Below are 18020 nucleotides of genomic sequence, written 5' to 3'. Positions count from 1 at the left end.
TTTTTTTCTTAAAATACCAATTTACCGTAAATCCATCTTTTGTCTTGAAATATATTTTTCCATGCCTTTTGGCAGTCTCGGCCTTTGACGAGATCAATTCGGCACTGCACAAGAAATACAGATCAATTCGGTACTGCCTTACATGTCCTGCGCGTAAATTACCTGATTGCGAGACATACAGAAGAACCTTAGGGTATGAATTATATTCCATTTAATACAAATTTGACACTTTCAATGTCAAAGCAGTACAATAATTATCACTAAATTCAAATATAAATTAAACAATGTCTGTCATCGCTCTCCTCTTTCTGTGCGTCATAAGCGATCAGCGATACGGTCGCACACAACATTCATTTCGTCACTACTCATATCCACTTGAGTTCTAATTTCTGGTTGTGGTGGTAAACTTCGAAATTCATCATATTCCGCCACGCATTGTCGTACTCCGCAAATAATCTATCGTGATAATTATTGCGGCGTATAAAATTATGCAAAACAAAACACGCAAGGGCAATTTGCCCTTGTTTTAACGGTATGAAGTTTGGTATTAATCTTAGTATGGCAAATCTCTTATTCAAAATACCAAAGCAACGTTCGATGACGTTACGCACTGATGCGTGGCACTGATTAAAAAGCTCCTTCTTTGTTATCGGTGGATTACGCCGACCGAAATCACTCCGGTGATATCGTTCCCCCTTGTATGGAGCTAAATATCCCGGAATGTTTGAAAACCCTGCATCGACAACATAATATTGGTCTGGAAAGAAGAAAAGGACAATTTATCAGTTAAATATGTTAGGGTTGAAATTTTATTGAAAAGAGAAAATTAATCAGCAAACACTAACCACCACGTGGCGTTGGAAATTGGTCTAATGTAGCAGCTTTGGAAAATATTCTTGAATCATGTGCCGAACCCTCCCAACCCGTCATGACATATGTGAACATCATGTCGTGGGAACAAGCGGTCAGTATGTTTTGTGTTATCTCAGTATTTCTATCGAGGTACTCTATTCTTTTTGGGGATACATGCAGTCACATGGGTTTCATCAATTGCTCCGATGCAATCCTGCATGACAATGCAAAATTATATATAATTTACATAATATTATTATATGAATTATTACAGTTTTGCATTATTAGAAACTACCTTAAAGAAACGCCACCATGGTTCCCTTTCAATTTCCGGCTGCACAGCGACGTTCCTCGGTCGAATATATTCGGGTGATAAGGAATAGTATTCCTCGGAGAATTTTTATGACTGCTCGTGACACCGTTTCCTTTGAATGGTGATACCTTTCTGCCACAACTGCATAGCATGAACTACGTAAAATAATCAATAAGAACATTCCTACCATCTCTTCCACGGTGATACCATTCCTAGTATCAGTGATACCACAACGCAACCGAAGTGTGTCACAGAGATTTCGAAACACATACGGTTCCATTCTAAACGTCTCGAAGCATCTAACGTCATTCCCCAAAACTTCAAGTGTGTATTGTCTTCCTTGGAGTGCCGAAGTTCTGCACGGGATGTTCCTTTGAAACACTAGTTCGGCCTCCATAAGTCGTACCATCAATAAGAAGAACCACCGCTTCTTAATTACGATCTCGTCGTCGTTAGAGGAACTGTCATATCGTGCAGAATTGTTATTCCTTGGCATATTGTATTGCAACTGTACGCCTATAACTGTTAAAGGAAGATCATGCACATGACGTCAACAGCAAAAAACGACAATTCATAACCACACAAAACATTGAAAGCACACATAAAATTTATTCAAGTGAAAATATCCGAACACACGAAACAAATCACTTAAGAAAAGTAATATCATAACAAAGTGCAGTAAAAGCAATTAGCAAAAAATGTTCAACTAAACATAAACCCATATACTCTGCGCGTCGATTCAGGAGTCAGCAAGGTCCTGTAGCCATTCAATTCGCTCGTCCTCGTCTAAGAACATGAAAACCTTCCTGATTTCCTTATCTGCCAGCGCCATGGCGGCTTTCACATACAAGCGACACAGGACCTTCTCCTTCAATTTTTCCAACTCTAACATGGCTTCCTCGACTCTATTCTTCTCTGACTTCTCAGGGCTTGAAACAAACTTGTTTCTCTTTGACGCCGATGGGGTTTCGGAAGCCTTCTTGTTGAAGCTCTCCCTGAACAATTCCATGCACTCCTGTATCATGGACCTTTCCGATGAAGCTCTTTTAGGCACTCGACGTCGGGACTCTGATATAATTGGGTCTTGAACATTAACGGGGTCGTCACTCTCGTCGGAGCCGTCTCCGATGTTGACATACTGTTTCTGCTTTCCCCTCGATGCTGATATGAATGCCGCATGCAGCCATCGTTCCTCAGATGAAGTTGTCGGTGGATTGGTCGAGGAGATGCGAATAACACCGATAGCAGTTGAAGAACTGAAAAGCTCATTTAGTAGGGTGTAGTGCTTGCAGCCTTTAGTCCGGAATGCCTTGAATGCCATGTTCTTCTGCACGTTGAGATAAGGAATATGTTACGGGAACAGTTCAATAGATAAGCAATAACTATAAAAAGCAAACGTATGAACAAAGGACATGCAAATATCTAGTAAATTGAAGTGCTTCTCGGCATTTTACCTACGAGGAATTGTTAGCACTTCATAACTCATATTATTAGGAAATCAACTTCACAAGCAGAAGACAATAACATATATAATAAAGCGTGTACCTTGATGAAAATATCCCAGACATCAAGGTTGGCCTTGATGGTGTTCGTGTCTGCATCCCATCCCACTCCAGTGTGGTTCCTTAGCTCAGTGAACTGCTTGTACGTCCCTTTCAACTTAGCACACTTGTCCCTTACCTTCGTCCAGCAAAGTTGCGCTTCGAGAAATTGCTTTTCTATTTCCTTGTTTATCTCTTCCCAATGAGGTCTCTTCCAGGAAGTCGTCTGGGTCACTTTGAACTTCTCGAGCATGATATGGATGAAGGCCAACTCCATCTCATCAGTCCATTTGAGTACATGCTCACCCTTTGGAGCCATGATCAATGCACTTTTTGGACCACAACTTCTACACATAATAGGCAAAAAATACAATTAACACAACAGAAACAACTTGTAGCAAATCTAAATTCAATTACTCATAAAACAGGTTAATTCGTACTTAGATGAACCCTTGGCTGCTTAGATTAACCCAAACAATGCAACAAATCGCAGATTGAGAGAATAACAGCATGGAAAAAGCTACCACATAATTTGTGAAAAATATTCCAACATGTGAGAAATATCAGGCAAATGATGTATCGACTACACAGCTGCATAGTTATAGTAATCGACACAAGAAGAGAAGCATATCACTCAACCAAACTGAAAGAAGAATAGAAGCTTATACCGCAGACATATTGAAACAACAACACAACAGCTTCAAATTCGCATTACACGGAACAATAATAGAAGCTTCACACTGACATTCAGCGAAATAAGAATAAAAGATTGCCTCTCAGTGACCAAAGAAGCAAGACAAGCCATAAAATTATGCAACAGACATGGAGTGATGGCGAGAGGAAAGCATAAATTACCTCAAATGCAGATGGCGTTTCCAAGCAGATGAGACGCGGTTCTTAAAGCCTCGCGTGCAGGTGAAGAGAGAAGTGGAAGGACCCTCGAAAAAGTCCAAAGGAGGGAATCTCTGTCCTTCTGTTGCAGACGTCGCAAATTCACGGAATCTCTCCTGACAGAGGGGGGCCTTTGCTCTGTTCTTGCAGGTCCTCTCTCTCTCTTCTTCTGCCCAATCAAGCAAGGGAAAACTGCAAGCTGGGAGGTTAGTTTTATGTGAAATTGAGTATTGCTTCTTAGTAGTTCTGCATGCAGACATCGATTACTTTTTTCGTGCGACCGATTTCGGTGAAATGTGGACCGATTACATGGAACCCCAAACCATTGTTGCCAGCTTGAAGAACGGAGATTTCATGGAATTACGACTCGCCAACGTCGATTAGGAGGTTGAAGTTGCCGATGTCGATGTCTTCTAGGATGCGGCGAAGGAAAGTAGGGTCGAAATCGGGGCAGATACTGGAGCTTCAACACTGTTGAAATGTGGTTCTTCTCTCGGTTAGCAAGAACGAGGACCCCTACCCGCTCAACCACCGACAGTTCTTTCTGTGGAAAAAAAATTAGGGCAACACAAGTCAAGATTTTTTCAGAGTTTGGTGGGTCCATCAATTTTACCGTTGGACCCTTCTTTTTGTCTGTTTGCGAATTAAGTCAATTTTTTTTTTGTTCTTGTGACACACGGTCCCATGGGACTCACGCGGGGCTCATGCATGATGGACGATCATGATCCTGGTGTCACTTGACACCAGATCATGTTTGACTTTTCGTGTTCAATTTTTCATAAAATTCCCCTCTTATCTCAAAAAAATAAAACATAAAAATTCACCATCTACATCGGAGGAATATTTACATGAGTGTTACATTAATTTCAAATTTATTGTAACTATAGTTTTCGGAAAAAGAAAAAGAAAAGAAAACAGTTTTTAAACTAGAAAGAAATTTTATGGCTTATTTGATTTGCAAATGTGATTTTAAAATCATAACTTTAACCTAATTCTACTCACAACAAAACAAAATAACTCATACAATGTCAAAGAGTGGACCCCATTTATACCATTTTTTCATAATAAAATAAAATAACTCATACAAAGTCAAATACTGGACTCCATTTATATCATTCTTTTTCAAAATCAAAATCTAATTTTAAAATTCTACTTTGAAACCAAACGCATTATTAACTTTTTTATCATTTTTGAGAGTGTTACGTCGATTTGAAATCTACGTCTATTCTGCCCCTCCCTTGATTCATATCCTGCGTCTATTCTATTTTAGGGACCCATATCTGATTAGATCTGATCTGATCTAATGTGAACGGACGTTACGTACGGCCAGGTGAAGTCAGTCAACTACCATCATCAACATTTGAACGGCCAGCAACGGTCCTTCCATACACGTACTATGTACCTCATTGAAAATTAAGTATTACATTACAATATTTTTGTCTGTGATGAGTAATCAATCATTGGGGCTCTCTCCCCTTCTTCTTCCTTGTTTTGTGGAGTATGGAGATTAGGAAGGAAGGAAAGAAGTAAGGAGAGGGTGAGGAAGCCAGCAGCTGTACTCTCTCTTATCCTTTATTTACGCAGAGCAGAGGATGATGATGATGATGATGATGATGGGCAACACGCTGCTGCTGCTGTTCCTGGCCTGCTTCTTCATCAATCCTGCCTCTGCCCCTCCCACAATGGATGCGCCTTTGCACTCCATCAATTACCACCACCGCCACCCTGACGGCCAGTTTCTGGGTCTACTCATGGCCTACCCGACTGAGGAGAGGGTCCTACAGTCCTCCGGTGTTTTTGTTCCGGATCCCCTCACCCCTCTCTTTCACTTAGCCGGTAAATATAGCATTAGCAGCTAGCTGAATTACACTCTTTTTCTAATTTCTTCCTTCTTATTCCAATCCACCCCACCTAAATGTGGATCAATTGCGATTTCCACTGTCTATTAGACAATTAACTACCTCCTCTGCTGCTTCAACTTTGGTGCTGTCACAGGTAGAAGATTCAACATTGGCAAGATCGGCAATGTCCCCGTCGTTTACGTCATGTCCGGAGAACAAATGGTGGGTAGTCCTCCCTCACATAATAGTAATTCATCGCAGCACTGGACTTTTACTGCTCTACACTGCATTATCTATTATCTGGCTTCACTGTTTCACTCACCCATCCATTTGACATCAATAACGCCTGCACTGCATGCCGTCTGTAAATTAGTTCTGTGAGGCCATGATGGTTACCCCGTGCATAGGTCAGGTCAATGCAGCTATAACCGTGCAAATCCTCGTCGACACCTTTGATATTCTGGGGGTTGTCCACTATGGTACTGCTGGCAGCATCAACAGCTCGCTGTCCCTTGGTGATGTCAGCGTGCCCGCTTCTGTTGCCTTAACAAGTTCCTGGAAATGGCTGGTAATAGTATAGTTTGATCGCTCGCTCCCCTGCCATTATGTACTTACGTCTTTCTTCACGGACGTCTCACACATTTGTTGCCTTTGGGCCATGGAATGTCATAATGCAAAAGCAGGATTTCAAGTCAGAGGCAGCACAATCACCTGAACTGAAGTTTGGGGACTATAACCTGCCCCGGCAGGGACCTAACTTACTGGCAGCCGTGGAGTTCACCCCCACGCAGGTGTACTCCAACGGGCTGCCCATGAAAGAGACCTTCTGGCTTCCCGTAGATCCAAAGTGGTTTGACCTCGCCACTCAACTCCAGGTTTAAATTTTCTTAAATAATAATGTCACTGTCACTTGCATCCTTTGATACACAATAATTGCTTTAATTCCAATCCGTCAATAATTTTGTAGGATCAGCTAAAGCTTGTTCTCAGCTAATTAATTTAGTTGATTAAGTACCTTATGGTGCGTGGGTTTGCATTGTTGCTCTATATAGAATGTGCAGCTGGAACAGTGTCTTAACAAGACAGATTGCCTACCCGAGACTCCTAAAGTTGTTTATGGGCTGCTAGGTGCCACTGCGGATGTATTCCTTGACAATGTCGCATATGGCCAGTACCTTTTCCAAACATTCAACATCTCAACGGTGGACGAAGAAAGTGCTGCTGTCATAATGGTTTGTGCAGATTGGATCTCATCCTGTCCCATGTGACCATTTGGAATCACTATTTGACTTTGATTTAGCTCGGAGAGTAGATTTATCTGTACGGCATACTCTGCAGGAGACCCTTATTTTGCTTAATTGCAAAATAATTGTACTTGCACGTGGCAGGTGTGTTCGTCCAATGAAATCCCGGGCATTGTGTTTCGGGGGATATCAGATATGGCAGGCGGGGAACATAAGCTGTTGTCGGGCAGCCTTAGTTCTTTAGCTGCATCCAATGCTCTCAGCGCTGCACTCAAGTTCATCGGGATGTTTGATGATGAAGGCCAGCAGACGGAGCCCCAACAACAGTGGCCATTGATTTGAAGCCAGGCCAGGGCTCGGCTTTTCCAGACATTTCTAACACATGGCCCGAGGTTCTTAACTACACAGTGTCAATTTATAGAACAGTGTTGCTGGAGTATCTGCAAACACAATCTTATTTGCTCGACAGGACGGGCAGGGAGGTCTCCTTACTCAAGGGATCAGCAATTGTCAATCCAACTCTTCAAGGAACCTAAGTCAGGTGGATGAAATGAGTTTAAAAAACTCGCACTCTCATGACGATCAAGTTGGGCATGACAGATGTTTCCTGCCCCCGCCCCCCCCCAAAAAAAAAGTCCCAGTTAGTAGTAAACTCTACTATTTCAGATCACTCTGCCATTAAATTATGGTACTGTGTGTGTGTCCAAACTTCAAAGGTTATATTGCAGAATAATAACCAGGATATTTGATTTGAATTTGTGGATTTATTTCGTTTCATTTTATTTATATCTAACTGGCTAAATAAACATGCTTCCTTCCTAAGGGGGCACCGTTGATGTGGAAATTATTTTATCGATTTTTCAGGATTTTTCTCAGGCTATCACCTCCGCTGCTTTTCAGAATTCCCGGGACTAATAACTCGATGGTTATACACTATACCTGATGCTTCTGGGGAGGGTCAATGTTAGCTTGTGAGGTCACGGTAACTTTTTGATCCTGGGAATTTTAATACTATGTCTAGAACCGACTACCCAAGTTGGAAAAGAAAGAAAAGAGTACAAAACTGCCACAATTAACTCCAGGAGATTTCCATAATTGACCGCATCCATTCTGATAAGGGAACAGAAGAGTTCAAGGTTAGAACAACCAATTAACGTGCTTCAATTCAGGGACAATCTTTTTCTCTTTGAACATATAGTCGACCAGGTACGTGATCAAGAATAATTGCTCATATCTGATGTGCAGTTTCCATCACTCTTACTAATGAAATCGATACTTTGCATGCACAATACAATGCAGTTTGCATGGAAAGTTTAAGAAATACAATAGAAAGCCGACGAACAAAGGAAACTGGTAATTCGCTGCCCTTGATAACAATATATGAAATGTTTTGTTCTGACATGAATACCAGCATATGAACTGAACAGGATGATCCGATATATAGGGAAGTTAGGAGACCTGGCATTCAACAGGCCGAAGCAGATACTTGGCACGCTGTTCATGGCCTTAAGAGTGGTTCTAAACTCTTATCGATCAAGAAACATCTACTACTCTACCAACTCCTATTTTATGCATATATATATATATATATATGTATGTATGTATGCTTAAAAGCAAGAGTTGATCTGAGATGGGAGGGGATTGTCCGGTTCACCCAGTCGGACGGTTTTTTATTCAGAAGGAAGGGAGTCAATCATTCACATCAATTTTGTTGGTCCTGGTCCTGGTCCTGGTTATGAGATGATGAAGAAGAGGAAACCTTCTCTTGGGCCTTGTGCCCCACGTCCCCTGCAGCCTTGGCAACTCTGCTATAGGCGCCGGCCACCAAGGAAGCCCCCAACAATAAGTAGCGGTTCCTCTTGATGGCAGAACCAGCACTACTTGCTGTCTGCTCGGCAGCAGCAAATGCATGTCTGGTCTTCTCGGAGACCTGAAACTTGTTATCCACTTCCCTCACTTTTTCATTCACCATGGTAGCTCCCGCGCTAATCTTCTCACTCAGGCCAATCTTCTGGTCCAGAGAAGCCATCTTGGCCGAGGCTGTTGAAGTGAACTGGTGCTTCTCATCGAAAGCCTTTGCCCTGTTGAGCGCATCTTTGCCCAAGATATATCCCCTCGCCAGCATGCTGCTCACCACATCTTCTGCCTTCTGGACGGCTCCTCCTCCTCCTCCTCCTCCTCCTCCTCCTCCCGTCTCCTGAGAACCTGCTGTTGGCGGCTTGTAGTTTGGGGCCAGAATTATCGCCACCATCTGATCAACAATCGTTGCCCCCTGCAAGACAATTGGGGGACTTTATATGCTGTTATTCGACACTGAATACATCTATTCTGTAGCATGCAATAGACACAGTGAAGCTCGAGAGAAGGGACCATGCCCATTTCAATCTCGGTAGTCGGTAGGCACATCACTCGAGATATATATATATATATGTATACGGTGGAATGGAATACAGGAGGCGGCAAAAGGAACAAGAAAAGGACGTCTATATATATATATAGGACTGCCAGAAAGATGGCAGGTCGAGCAACTTGTTATGATGAGGTATCAAATTAGAGCTTGTGTGCACCCACAGTGAGCAGAGATGCGGTCTCGGCTCCCTTGGGATCCTTGAATGTAACAAATGCTGTTTGACATCTTTCGTTGTCGCTGAAAGACGATTAACTGTGTTAAGATCGATATTACAAGTAAGGATGAGCTGCATGATAGATACCTGAGAGGCACGAAGAAAAGAGGAGAAGGAGAAGGAGAGAGAGGAGTTGAGTTCCCATATTGAATTAGCTAACCGTTGCATTTCGACATGTTCAATTTCACCAGAGAAAGAGAAGAAGTCACGTATATCCTGCTCGGATGCCCCCAAGGAGAGGTTGCTCACTTGTACCGTTCGTAACTGCATGCAGTTTTTAGTAAGTAGTTCAGAAAATGAGTTTGTACTTTCATATCCATAATATAATTGAGCATCCATAATATAGATGAAGAGAAGATGTTCGAATTATCTATTGAGAAACTGGAAGTAACTATTAGGGCAATAAGCAGTCGGAATGGAACATGGATGGATGGGCACTCTCTTAAATAAATGATAAATGATGATGTGGAAAGACTTGGTTTGCAAGAACATAAGGATACCAGCCCAGACAAACATATGTACGGAGATGATACTGACGGACAGACACACATTGCACACGATCTAGCCACTACTCTTTACGATATCGAAGAACATTGACTTGGACCAAAATGCGAACGGATGAAAGAGGAGATGTGAGAGACTGACCAACATGAGAGACGATGAACAACGGGACCGGAAGTCAGTGGTGGTGTTGGGTCTGAAGGCAAAGATAAGATCATCGAAAGCATTAGCATTTAGCAAGCAGTCGAACGTTCAGGTGAGGAAGGAGTTTTCATTCTTCCTAGTCGTTCTCCTTGCCATTCATTATTTATTCATTCAGCCCCGTTTTGTTTTTGATGAGCAAATTCAGCCCCATTTTCAGTTTCAGTAAAAGACGGAGAGGGGAGGACGAAGGCTATGTTGGCCAAAAAGAGAGAGAGAGAGAGATTCATACGCGTGGTGTGGCAACAGATCAAATTTCTGAAATTCTTTGGTTTATTTTTGGTCTAAACCTTCTACCATTGAGCGATATTTATGGGATCGCCATACCCTGCTATAGTATTAGTTAATTCTTTTTATTGGATTCTTACCCGTTTCCTTACCAAAAAACTAACTAAAAAAATATGGTAATCTTTTTGTAATTTCATTTTGGAAAAAAAAAAATAATAATAATAATAATAAAGAGCTACTCATGGAACTTCTTATCCACTTCCATGCCATGGCTGGTCCTGTTTGTGCTGTGTCGTGTTGTGTTGGGAGGTAGAGAGTGAAGAAGAAGAAGAAGATCTCGATCGGTTCCGCTGTTTGTGTTGTGTCGTGATCGATAACAAAAGACAGGTGAGGTGAGGAGGTGAGATGAGAGACCACCTCGGTTGTTTTGTTCCCCTCTCTCAATTCATTCTTTCTGATTATTATTATTTTTTATATAGTAATTGGTAGAGTAGTAATGATACAAAGTACAGTTACGGTAATGTGTCTCTCTTTCTCTAATTTATTATGGTGTTAAATGTATGTAGCAGAGAAGAGCAGCAGTACAAAATTAGCTAAGAAGCAGAGTAGTAGAGCAGACTCAGACCAGCAAATCCAAATGCTCCTCAGCTTCATACCCCCGAATCGGCAACCCGCCGCTTCCCTGTCCCCCATCTCCTTCTCCTGCTGCTCTGCTGTCTCTTCTTCTCCTCCTCCTCCTCCTCCTCCTCCTCCTTTGAGTTGAGTAAACCGACAATTTCCTTCCCCACTTATGCAAATTGTATCAGTCGGATTCCTAAAAAAAGTTACATCAATTTGTCTATGGTCGCATCAATTTGATCTACGGTCACATCAGTTTTATCATTGATCACATCAAGTTTGTCATTGTTCACATCTATTTGGTTGTGATATCAATTTAGTCTTGCCTCCACCACACCCACACCCATCATCATCATTCTCATCCTTCCGCTGCAGAGCCTCCCTGGTAACGGATCCTGCCTCTTTCCAAGTGGGGCGTCTTATTGGCAGCTATGGCTTCATCAACATCGCCAGGTTCTTTCCTTCTTCCTTCTTTTTGTAACTGCGCTGCCTGCCTTTGCACTCTTCCTTTTCTTCCTCTGCTGGTTCTTTTCTATTGTAATTAAATATCTAAATTGAGGTTTTAGACATTGTGGAATGCTTTAAAATCAAAGGAGATGATCAGACGGAGCAGATACTTCATCCTCAAGCTTCTTTGAGGTGCTATGGTTGGGTTAGCTTTCATGCATGAACATGATGATAGATTGCATCAGAGTCTTGGACCCCCATCTATTATCCTCAAGTATGTTTAATTTGGGGGTTCCATCTTGCAGCATTTTTGTTCCATATTAGGCTGTGCTAATTTATCACATGTTTGTATCATGAACGTTTTTCACCATTTCTAATAATGCAGCACTATTGTAGAGAAGGAAGCTGCATATTTGATCCCACAACTTCGGGATCTAGCATTTTCTGTTGACCTCAGGTATAACTAGTTTTCATTCTTAGTGCTTTGCTTGGAAGAGTTTCTCTTGTTCTCTTGCTAGTCTGAGCTGTGAGCAAACGTTACGTTGCAGTAGTTGGTTCTACATACTCAAACTATTTATAATCATTATACAGCATATAAAGCTATATCCAAATTTAAAAATCGAACAGCACCTCCGAGCTGAAGAGGGACAAAAAAGTGCGGGGAAAAGCAAATTTCTACAGATGCGTGAATCCAAATAAAGAGGAAATTCTATCATTCACATACTTGAAATACATGTATAGTACGTACATACATGTATTTTTAATTGAAAAACTTCAAGTAATTTACGTATAACTCAAGAAAATTATGTAAAGAGCAAGTAAATTACTTGAGGTCAAGTAACTTACTTGAAAAAATACAAGTAATTTACTTGCATGTACCATACATATATTTCAACCCTGATTTTTGGTTGCCACCTTTCGGTATGATAGGGGTGACAGCAGATTGCCCTAATAAGATCATTGCTCAAATATTTGTCCCGTCAAACATTGATCATCTCCTCCATTTCGAAACTGCTAGTTCTAGGAACCAGTGGTGTTCGATGTCCCCAACCCAGCAAAAGTAACTGTTACTAGATCTTGGTGCGGCCAGGCATGTCCGATCCCCCCTTTCCAGCTTCTCTCTCTCTCTCTCTCTCTCTCTCTCTCTCTCTCCCCTTTCAATAAGTGTTGTTTCCATTCATTCCTCAAAAAATATGTACAAGATTGATACAACACTCATCCACAGCCCAACTTATTTCCAGCTCTTTTTATCAGAAAAGGAAGCAAAAAACTGAGAACAGGATGAAGTCAAATCTTTTTATATTTTGTTGATGGAAGGAGTTGTTGAGTGTGGCTCGAATTCTCATCCCAAGACTTGAAGGCAACAGGAAAAACCTAGGTTGCAGATAGTCGATTGCAGCATTGCAAACAGCCAACTGCAGTTTGAATAGGCTGATTAGGACCAAAGCCACAGACAGTCGACTGTGGTAAGCCGCGGAGTTAATTGTAGAAAGTAGCACCTGAGCGAGATCTAGCATAATCACAATAAATTTGGCTATGTTATTTCCTTGCTCATTTCATTTCTTTCCTGTATGGGACTTATTTTCCCCGATTCTTTTCTTCTTGTACAAGAATATATTAGTAGGGGGTGAGAGAAAGAGAGATTATCTAGAGAGAGAACATTGTAATTGGGGTTTCGGGAAAACACTCTTTACTCCACGACTTCATTGCCCATAGTAAAAGAAGAACCGGCAAAGCCTCCTTTGCTTGTGGACATACAGCTGGCACACTACCGGCCTAAACCACGTACACAAGTGTGCAAGCTTCTGTTCCCTTATCTCCTTTCAATTGTTTTGTCAAGATTATCGTGAGTTAGATCCCTTTCGATCCTTACAAGTTGATCTCAACCAACGATCGATCCCGACAGGAGTCATAAAAATATATTATATATTTTGAGTCATGGTACTCATTGAATCAGTTGGAAACTTTTTTAGTATAATTCTATTCGTCTCGTTGAGTGCAAACTTGGAACTACCAAAAGTTCTCTCATCCACAGAAGTCTTTTGGAGGGTAGGCTGCTGAATAAAGTTTCTTGCTTGTTTGTTCAAAACCAGCACGTTTCTTCTTGAGGAATAATTTATCTCAGTGTTGATGGTGATGCCTTGTGACTGCTAGAGTACAAGTTAATTGAGTTTCACCCTCGCGCTGGCATCTTCTAATTTATTTTTCTCCACATAAGTTAATATAAATTTTCATTAAAGTACTTTTTCTATTTACGTCCCATCGCATGCAATGCTATTTGCCTTCCAGATACCCAAACCCTTATGATGGAAGTCTTATTCTCTCAGCTACTTTGGAGACGTGCAGCTGCAGCTGGTGCATTCACATATATGGAGAAGAGAGCTTTTGGAATAGCTGATGACATATAATTTTACTAGAGCGTTTTTGTTTAAAGTTTTAATTGGAAAAAGTAGGCTTTTCCTTCAAACATATGATTTCCAAGGACTTCTCTGTTACTCCTACCAGATATGAAGTGCGGCTTCTATTTACGTACTTTGTCTTTCGTTCCATTCTGTGAAGCAGGCATCATGGACGGTCTCTCTTTGCGGGTAAGCTCTTCATCGTGGAGTTATCTACAATAATTTGCCGCCCTCTACATTATTTGTTTCTTTCTCAGTCAGTGTATGAGGAGCTAGTCTTCTGGAGCTTGGCGTTTTGTGTCAGCTTAATTGATTGTTGCATTATTGCAGGGGATAATTATCATTACTTCCAGTTGTATCTCTCTTCCTTTCATAGAGATGGGTTGGGACAAAGAAATTATGTCCTGCCTGATTGAACTTGGGCTTTCAAGTTAGATTTGAACTGACAGGAATTGCTATTGAACTACTGAAGTGCGGTAAAAGAAGCTGCAATCCCCTAATTATCAAGGACTTCTTATCTCGTCTCTAAAATTGCTTGGCTTGTTTTTTGATCTGTTCATAGCAAATAAATTAATAACTATGACCAAGAGTGCAGCTTAGATCAGCGGGCACAGAGTGTGCCATAGCCAAGTATTCATTTGGTTGGATCTATACTTGGTTTACAAGAAGCCTCCTGCCCTCCCTGTGTACGTTTGCGCACGTGTTTGTGTCTGAATTTGGTCTCCCTCACAAAATTCTCTAAAGTCTTATGTGGCAGCAGTAACTGTTGATTCCTCTATTGCAGAGGCTCTTGGAGAACACTTTCTGAAGCCATGAAAGAGTGATCCTGTTACAACACATTTAATTTTGGAAGTTATCTTTTGTTGTCGAATATGACATGCTTAATCTCTAGGATATGCTAGTACTATTGTGTGTGAACCGTCTTCTGATGTGGATAATCGTCCTTTTGCAACATATGCATACTTTATATGGGCTTGAGAAAAGAAACGGACACCTGTGCTCTTTTTTTTAAGATGAAGAGATGGGAGATTAAAATTAATTTTAAATTAAAATTAAAAATTAAAATTAATTTTTGTTATTTTAACTTAGAAAATAAACGGGAATTTTTGTGTCTATGAAGGAATTAAATTAAGTCTGACAACAAACTGCAGCTTTCGGTCTTGAAAACACAAAAAGCCAATAAAAAGTAAAGACGACAAAATGCAGGAGGAGCATTTATTTATTTCCGCGTAATGTAGTGTAGTGTAGTGTAGTGTAGTGTAGTGTAACGTCAGCCTTTCCCGGCTTTTTTGACCGTTGACTATGTTGACTAGATCATGTGAAAAGGATCTCCACGACTGACCTGGTGGACTGCAAGAGCAGAGCAAACAATCCCTTCCTATCCTTAAACCTATAGAGCAAGAGCAAGAGCCAGAGCAGAGAGGACTAAAAAAACTACAGGTGAGGTGAGTCTGAGGGTAAGCCTCCCGAAATGTGAATATTACTTTCAATATGGTGATGGTGATGAATTGATTGTAATGCTGCTATACATGCACATGCACATGCTGTATTAGTTAATGCATAAGCATGGGATACAAATACAATACCATATTGAAGAGCATGAATGCATCAGAAACCATCCCATCTCTCGAAAAGTCAACCCACTCTCACTTCATATTCTCTCGTTTAGGTCTGCCTTCTCTTCTCTTCTCTTCTCTTCTGATCTTCTCTCTATTTGTCACTCTCTCTTCCTAAACTGTGTCAGGGAGAGGGAAGTTCTCCTCTCGGTCCCATCCCATATAGTTGCTCTTCAGATCAGACAGCACAAATACCCGGTAAGTAAGGGTTCAATGTAAATTCATTTCGACCAGTTCTCTTTCGAATGTGAACCACATTTAGTGTCTGAAATACATAAGAATTCACCCACCTATTACGTGTTATTTCTGACACGCTATCTGGATATTATGTGTTGACTCTACTTCTCCATCGGTCGATTAATCCAGCCCCGTCATTTACCAATTCATGGCTGATCTGGTCAATTAATTTAATAGAAAGAAATGGGATTCTTGGATGAAATTCTCCCCTCCACAAAAGCATACATCCATAAAGACATTCCCTTTGCTTGTGTTTGTTTCCAGTTGTTGAGATCACCGCTTCAGATGGTCCCACAAGGACCAGCCTCCGGTTCAAACTATTCAAAAATAAGCTACCGGCCGGTTCAGCTGTCCGACCTTGAAGCATTACTGCAACTTCACAATGATGTATTTCCTACCAGGTGCATCAAATGTTCCCTGTTCCCTGACGAGATTCATATCTTGTTCCTCTTAATTGTAAGCACACCTTTCCATCGAAAGATGGCCATGGCCTACTCCATCCCAGCTATAACTAAGACATCTTCACTTTTGTTGTTGTTGTTGTTGTTGTTTTCAGGTGTGAATCGGAGTCTTTCCAAAATGCTGTGATTGGACATAACGCCTTTTCTTGGGTTGCTGTTGACCATAACCGAGGCGATGGAAAAGACGATCGAGTCATTGGATTTGTCTCAGCACATATGCTTCCTGCAAAAGAAAGTGAGGTGAATAAGGATTTCGTATTTGAGCCTGTGAGGTTTAGTCTTCAGAACGCTTTGAAAAATGAGATACTCGGGGCGTTTCCTCCAAAATGAAGGGGCACCGGCTGGAACATCACATGACTTGGATAAAATGGAACCAACAGAATTTGTAGTTTTTATCAATTTTGAGTTATTTATTACGTACTCTCCTCCTCCTCCTCCCCTCCTCCTTATCATTATTATTGTCCTTGTAATGGGTATAAGTATTGCTGTTACTGCAGCGCTTAATTTTGTTCCTTGCAGGTTGCAGATTCGCTCATCTCTGGCTCTTCAGACCCACAGCAGTCAGTCATCTTCATTCTTATGCTTGGAGTGACGGAAACTTACAGAAAGCTTGGCATAGGTAGGTGGGATCTTTATATTTCACCTTCAAGAACATGCGGCTTTTTCGATCCATACACGGCCGCTTGACTCTGAGTTTCGGTTTTTGGATGTGTAGCCACTCGGCTCTTGCATGAGGTTCTAAAGCATGCCTCGAAAACTCCCATTTGCTGCGCTGTTTATCTGCACGTGGCATCTTATAACATTCCTGCTATTCAATTGTACAAGAAACTCTCATTCAAATGCCTGCGGACTCTCAGAGATTATTATGACACGAATGGGCAGCATGATGATGCCTACTTGTTTGTCTACTTTCCACCCCACCGTAAGTTTCAGGAAACCAGCTCCCGCACCGCAAAGATCTTGAGCAGTGGCGTTTCTGCTGATTGTGTGTTCCCTAATTTTGAAAATGTGCAGTTTCCTTTTCCTATTCTTCCTTCAGTTCAATATGAATTAAAGTGCAGTGTTTTCAGTGTACAATGCAGCAGAGGGTCGTCATGAGATACAACAAGAATACCAGCAAGCTTGTTTTAGGATAGCTAGTTAGAGTGAGAACGAACAGAAAGGCCAGAGGAAGTCAATGGATGACCATGACGACAATGGCGACATGGACGGATGAACAAGGGATCCTTCAGAGCCTTGAGTCGAAAAGGGACCAGGGATAACGTTCATGTAACACGGTTCATCGACAATGTGGAGCTCAGCCAGAGTTGTTTATCTCGTGGAATGGAGCTCTTGAATTTTTCCCTGGCGGTGGTGGTATTGGGTAATTTCAAACAACTTTGGTTCGGGAAAGCAAATATTTGACGAAGAAGGGCAACTAGAAAGAAAGAAAAGCACGACGCTTTGGTTCATTGAAAAAAGCACAACACTTTGTTACTGCTGGCACTCTTTTATTGACACTAATATTAAAAACATGCGCTTTGCTGCGGCCTTCAGATTTATGTTCTTCAAATTTATGATCGTCGTGGTAATTATTTATATTTAACTAAATTATTCAAGAATTTGTTAATTTAATTGTTCGATGACTCATATAATTGAAGAATTAACTAATAACACAATGATTTTGATTTATAAATTGGAAACATTGTTTATTTGTAGAATTATACATAAGGAAAAATGTTATTTTCATTTTTTTCAATATAATAATGCCAAAGTAGTAGTTTTTCTACTTTCATCATAAACCTTTTTTTACCAGAACATCATTCACAATCTTTTCTTATTTGTTCATTTTTAGCCTTCTATAAATATTTTTCTCCAAAATAATTATTTTTTACATATTGTATAAATAAAAAAATTTGAAGCAAAAAAAAAAAAAGTCCTATGCATGAAAGTGCAAATGAATTGAGTCGGTCAATTGCTAGCTTTTGCATTGATTTTCGGTAGGTCGCTTTTGCATTGACTAATTG

The 18020-nt window shown here is 40.9% G+C and overlaps 3 protein-coding genes across 43 annotated transcripts; 2 read left to right on the top strand and 1 right to left on the bottom strand.

The window, feature by feature from the left end:
• The first annotated feature begins 5034 nt into the window (after positions 1-5034).
• On the top strand, positions 5035-8388 carry LOC116195254 (bark storage protein A-like). 11 transcript variants are annotated; one of them, XM_031524275.1, is made up of 9 exons: positions 5035-5433; positions 5593-5660; positions 5812-6006; positions 6119-6313; positions 6491-6670; positions 6827-7370; positions 7547-7888; positions 7982-8035; positions 8127-8388. In XM_031524275.1, the coding sequence occupies exons 1-6, from the start codon at positions 5190-5192 to the stop codon at positions 7022-7024; spliced, it is 1080 nt and encodes a 359-aa protein (XP_031380135.1). In that variant the 5' UTR covers positions 5035-5189; the 3' UTR covers positions 7025-7370; positions 7547-7888; positions 7982-8035; positions 8127-8388. The 11 variants fall into 11 exon arrangements, with proteins under 11 accessions (XP_031380135.1, XP_031380136.1, XP_031380132.1 ...); XM_031524276.1 differs by having other exon boundaries at positions 8110-8388; XM_031524272.1 differs by having other exon boundaries at positions 6827-7074; positions 7152-7370; positions 7547-8388.
• Positions 8025-10088, bottom strand: LOC116195255 (binding partner of ACD11 1-like). 2 transcript variants are annotated; one of them, XM_031524282.1, is made up of 4 exons: positions 9952-10088; positions 9467-9570; positions 9254-9329; positions 8025-8954 (listed from the first exon to the last, which is right to left on the bottom strand). In XM_031524282.1, exons 1-4 carry the CDS (start codon positions 9955-9957, stop codon positions 8385-8387), a joined length of 756 nt encoding a protein of 251 aa, XP_031380142.1. In that variant the 5' UTR covers positions 9958-10088; the 3' UTR covers positions 8025-8384. The 2 variants fall into 2 exon arrangements, with proteins under 2 accessions (XP_031380142.1, XP_031380141.1); XM_031524281.1 differs by lacking the exon at positions 9952-10088 and having other exon boundaries at positions 9467-9695.
• Positions 9943-17570, top strand: LOC116195256 (histone acetyltransferase MCC1-like). Of its 30 annotated transcripts, XM_031524302.1 has the most exons (12): positions 10426-10623; positions 10806-10994; positions 11230-11307; positions 11687-11758; positions 13629-13889; positions 14031-15140; positions 15445-15514; positions 15818-15954; positions 16110-16254; positions 16534-16633; positions 16730-16999; positions 17085-17555. In XM_031524302.1, exons 8-12 carry the CDS (start codon positions 15839-15841, stop codon positions 17156-17158), a joined length of 705 nt encoding a protein of 234 aa, XP_031380162.1. In that variant the 5' UTR covers positions 10426-10623; positions 10806-10994; positions 11230-11307; positions 11687-11758; positions 13629-13889; positions 14031-15140; positions 15445-15514; positions 15818-15838; the 3' UTR covers positions 17159-17555. The 30 variants fall into 30 exon arrangements, 28 of the variants coding, with proteins under 28 accessions (XP_031380145.1, XP_031380144.1, XP_031380162.1 ...); XM_031524305.1 differs by having other exon boundaries at positions 11698-11758; positions 13629-15140; XM_031524306.1 differs by having other exon boundaries at positions 11698-11758; positions 13591-15140.
• The last annotated feature ends 450 nt before the right edge of the window (positions 17571-18020 follow it).

This window comes from Punica granatum, chromosome 2, assembly GCF_007655135.1.
Source record: "Punica granatum isolate Tunisia-2019 chromosome 2, ASM765513v2, whole genome shotgun sequence".
In the NCBI taxonomy this organism is placed as follows: Eukaryota; Viridiplantae; Streptophyta; class Magnoliopsida; order Myrtales; family Lythraceae; genus Punica; species Punica granatum.
The sequence above is the reverse complement of the archived record's forward strand: the minus strand, read 5'-3'. Positions and strand labels throughout refer to the sequence as shown.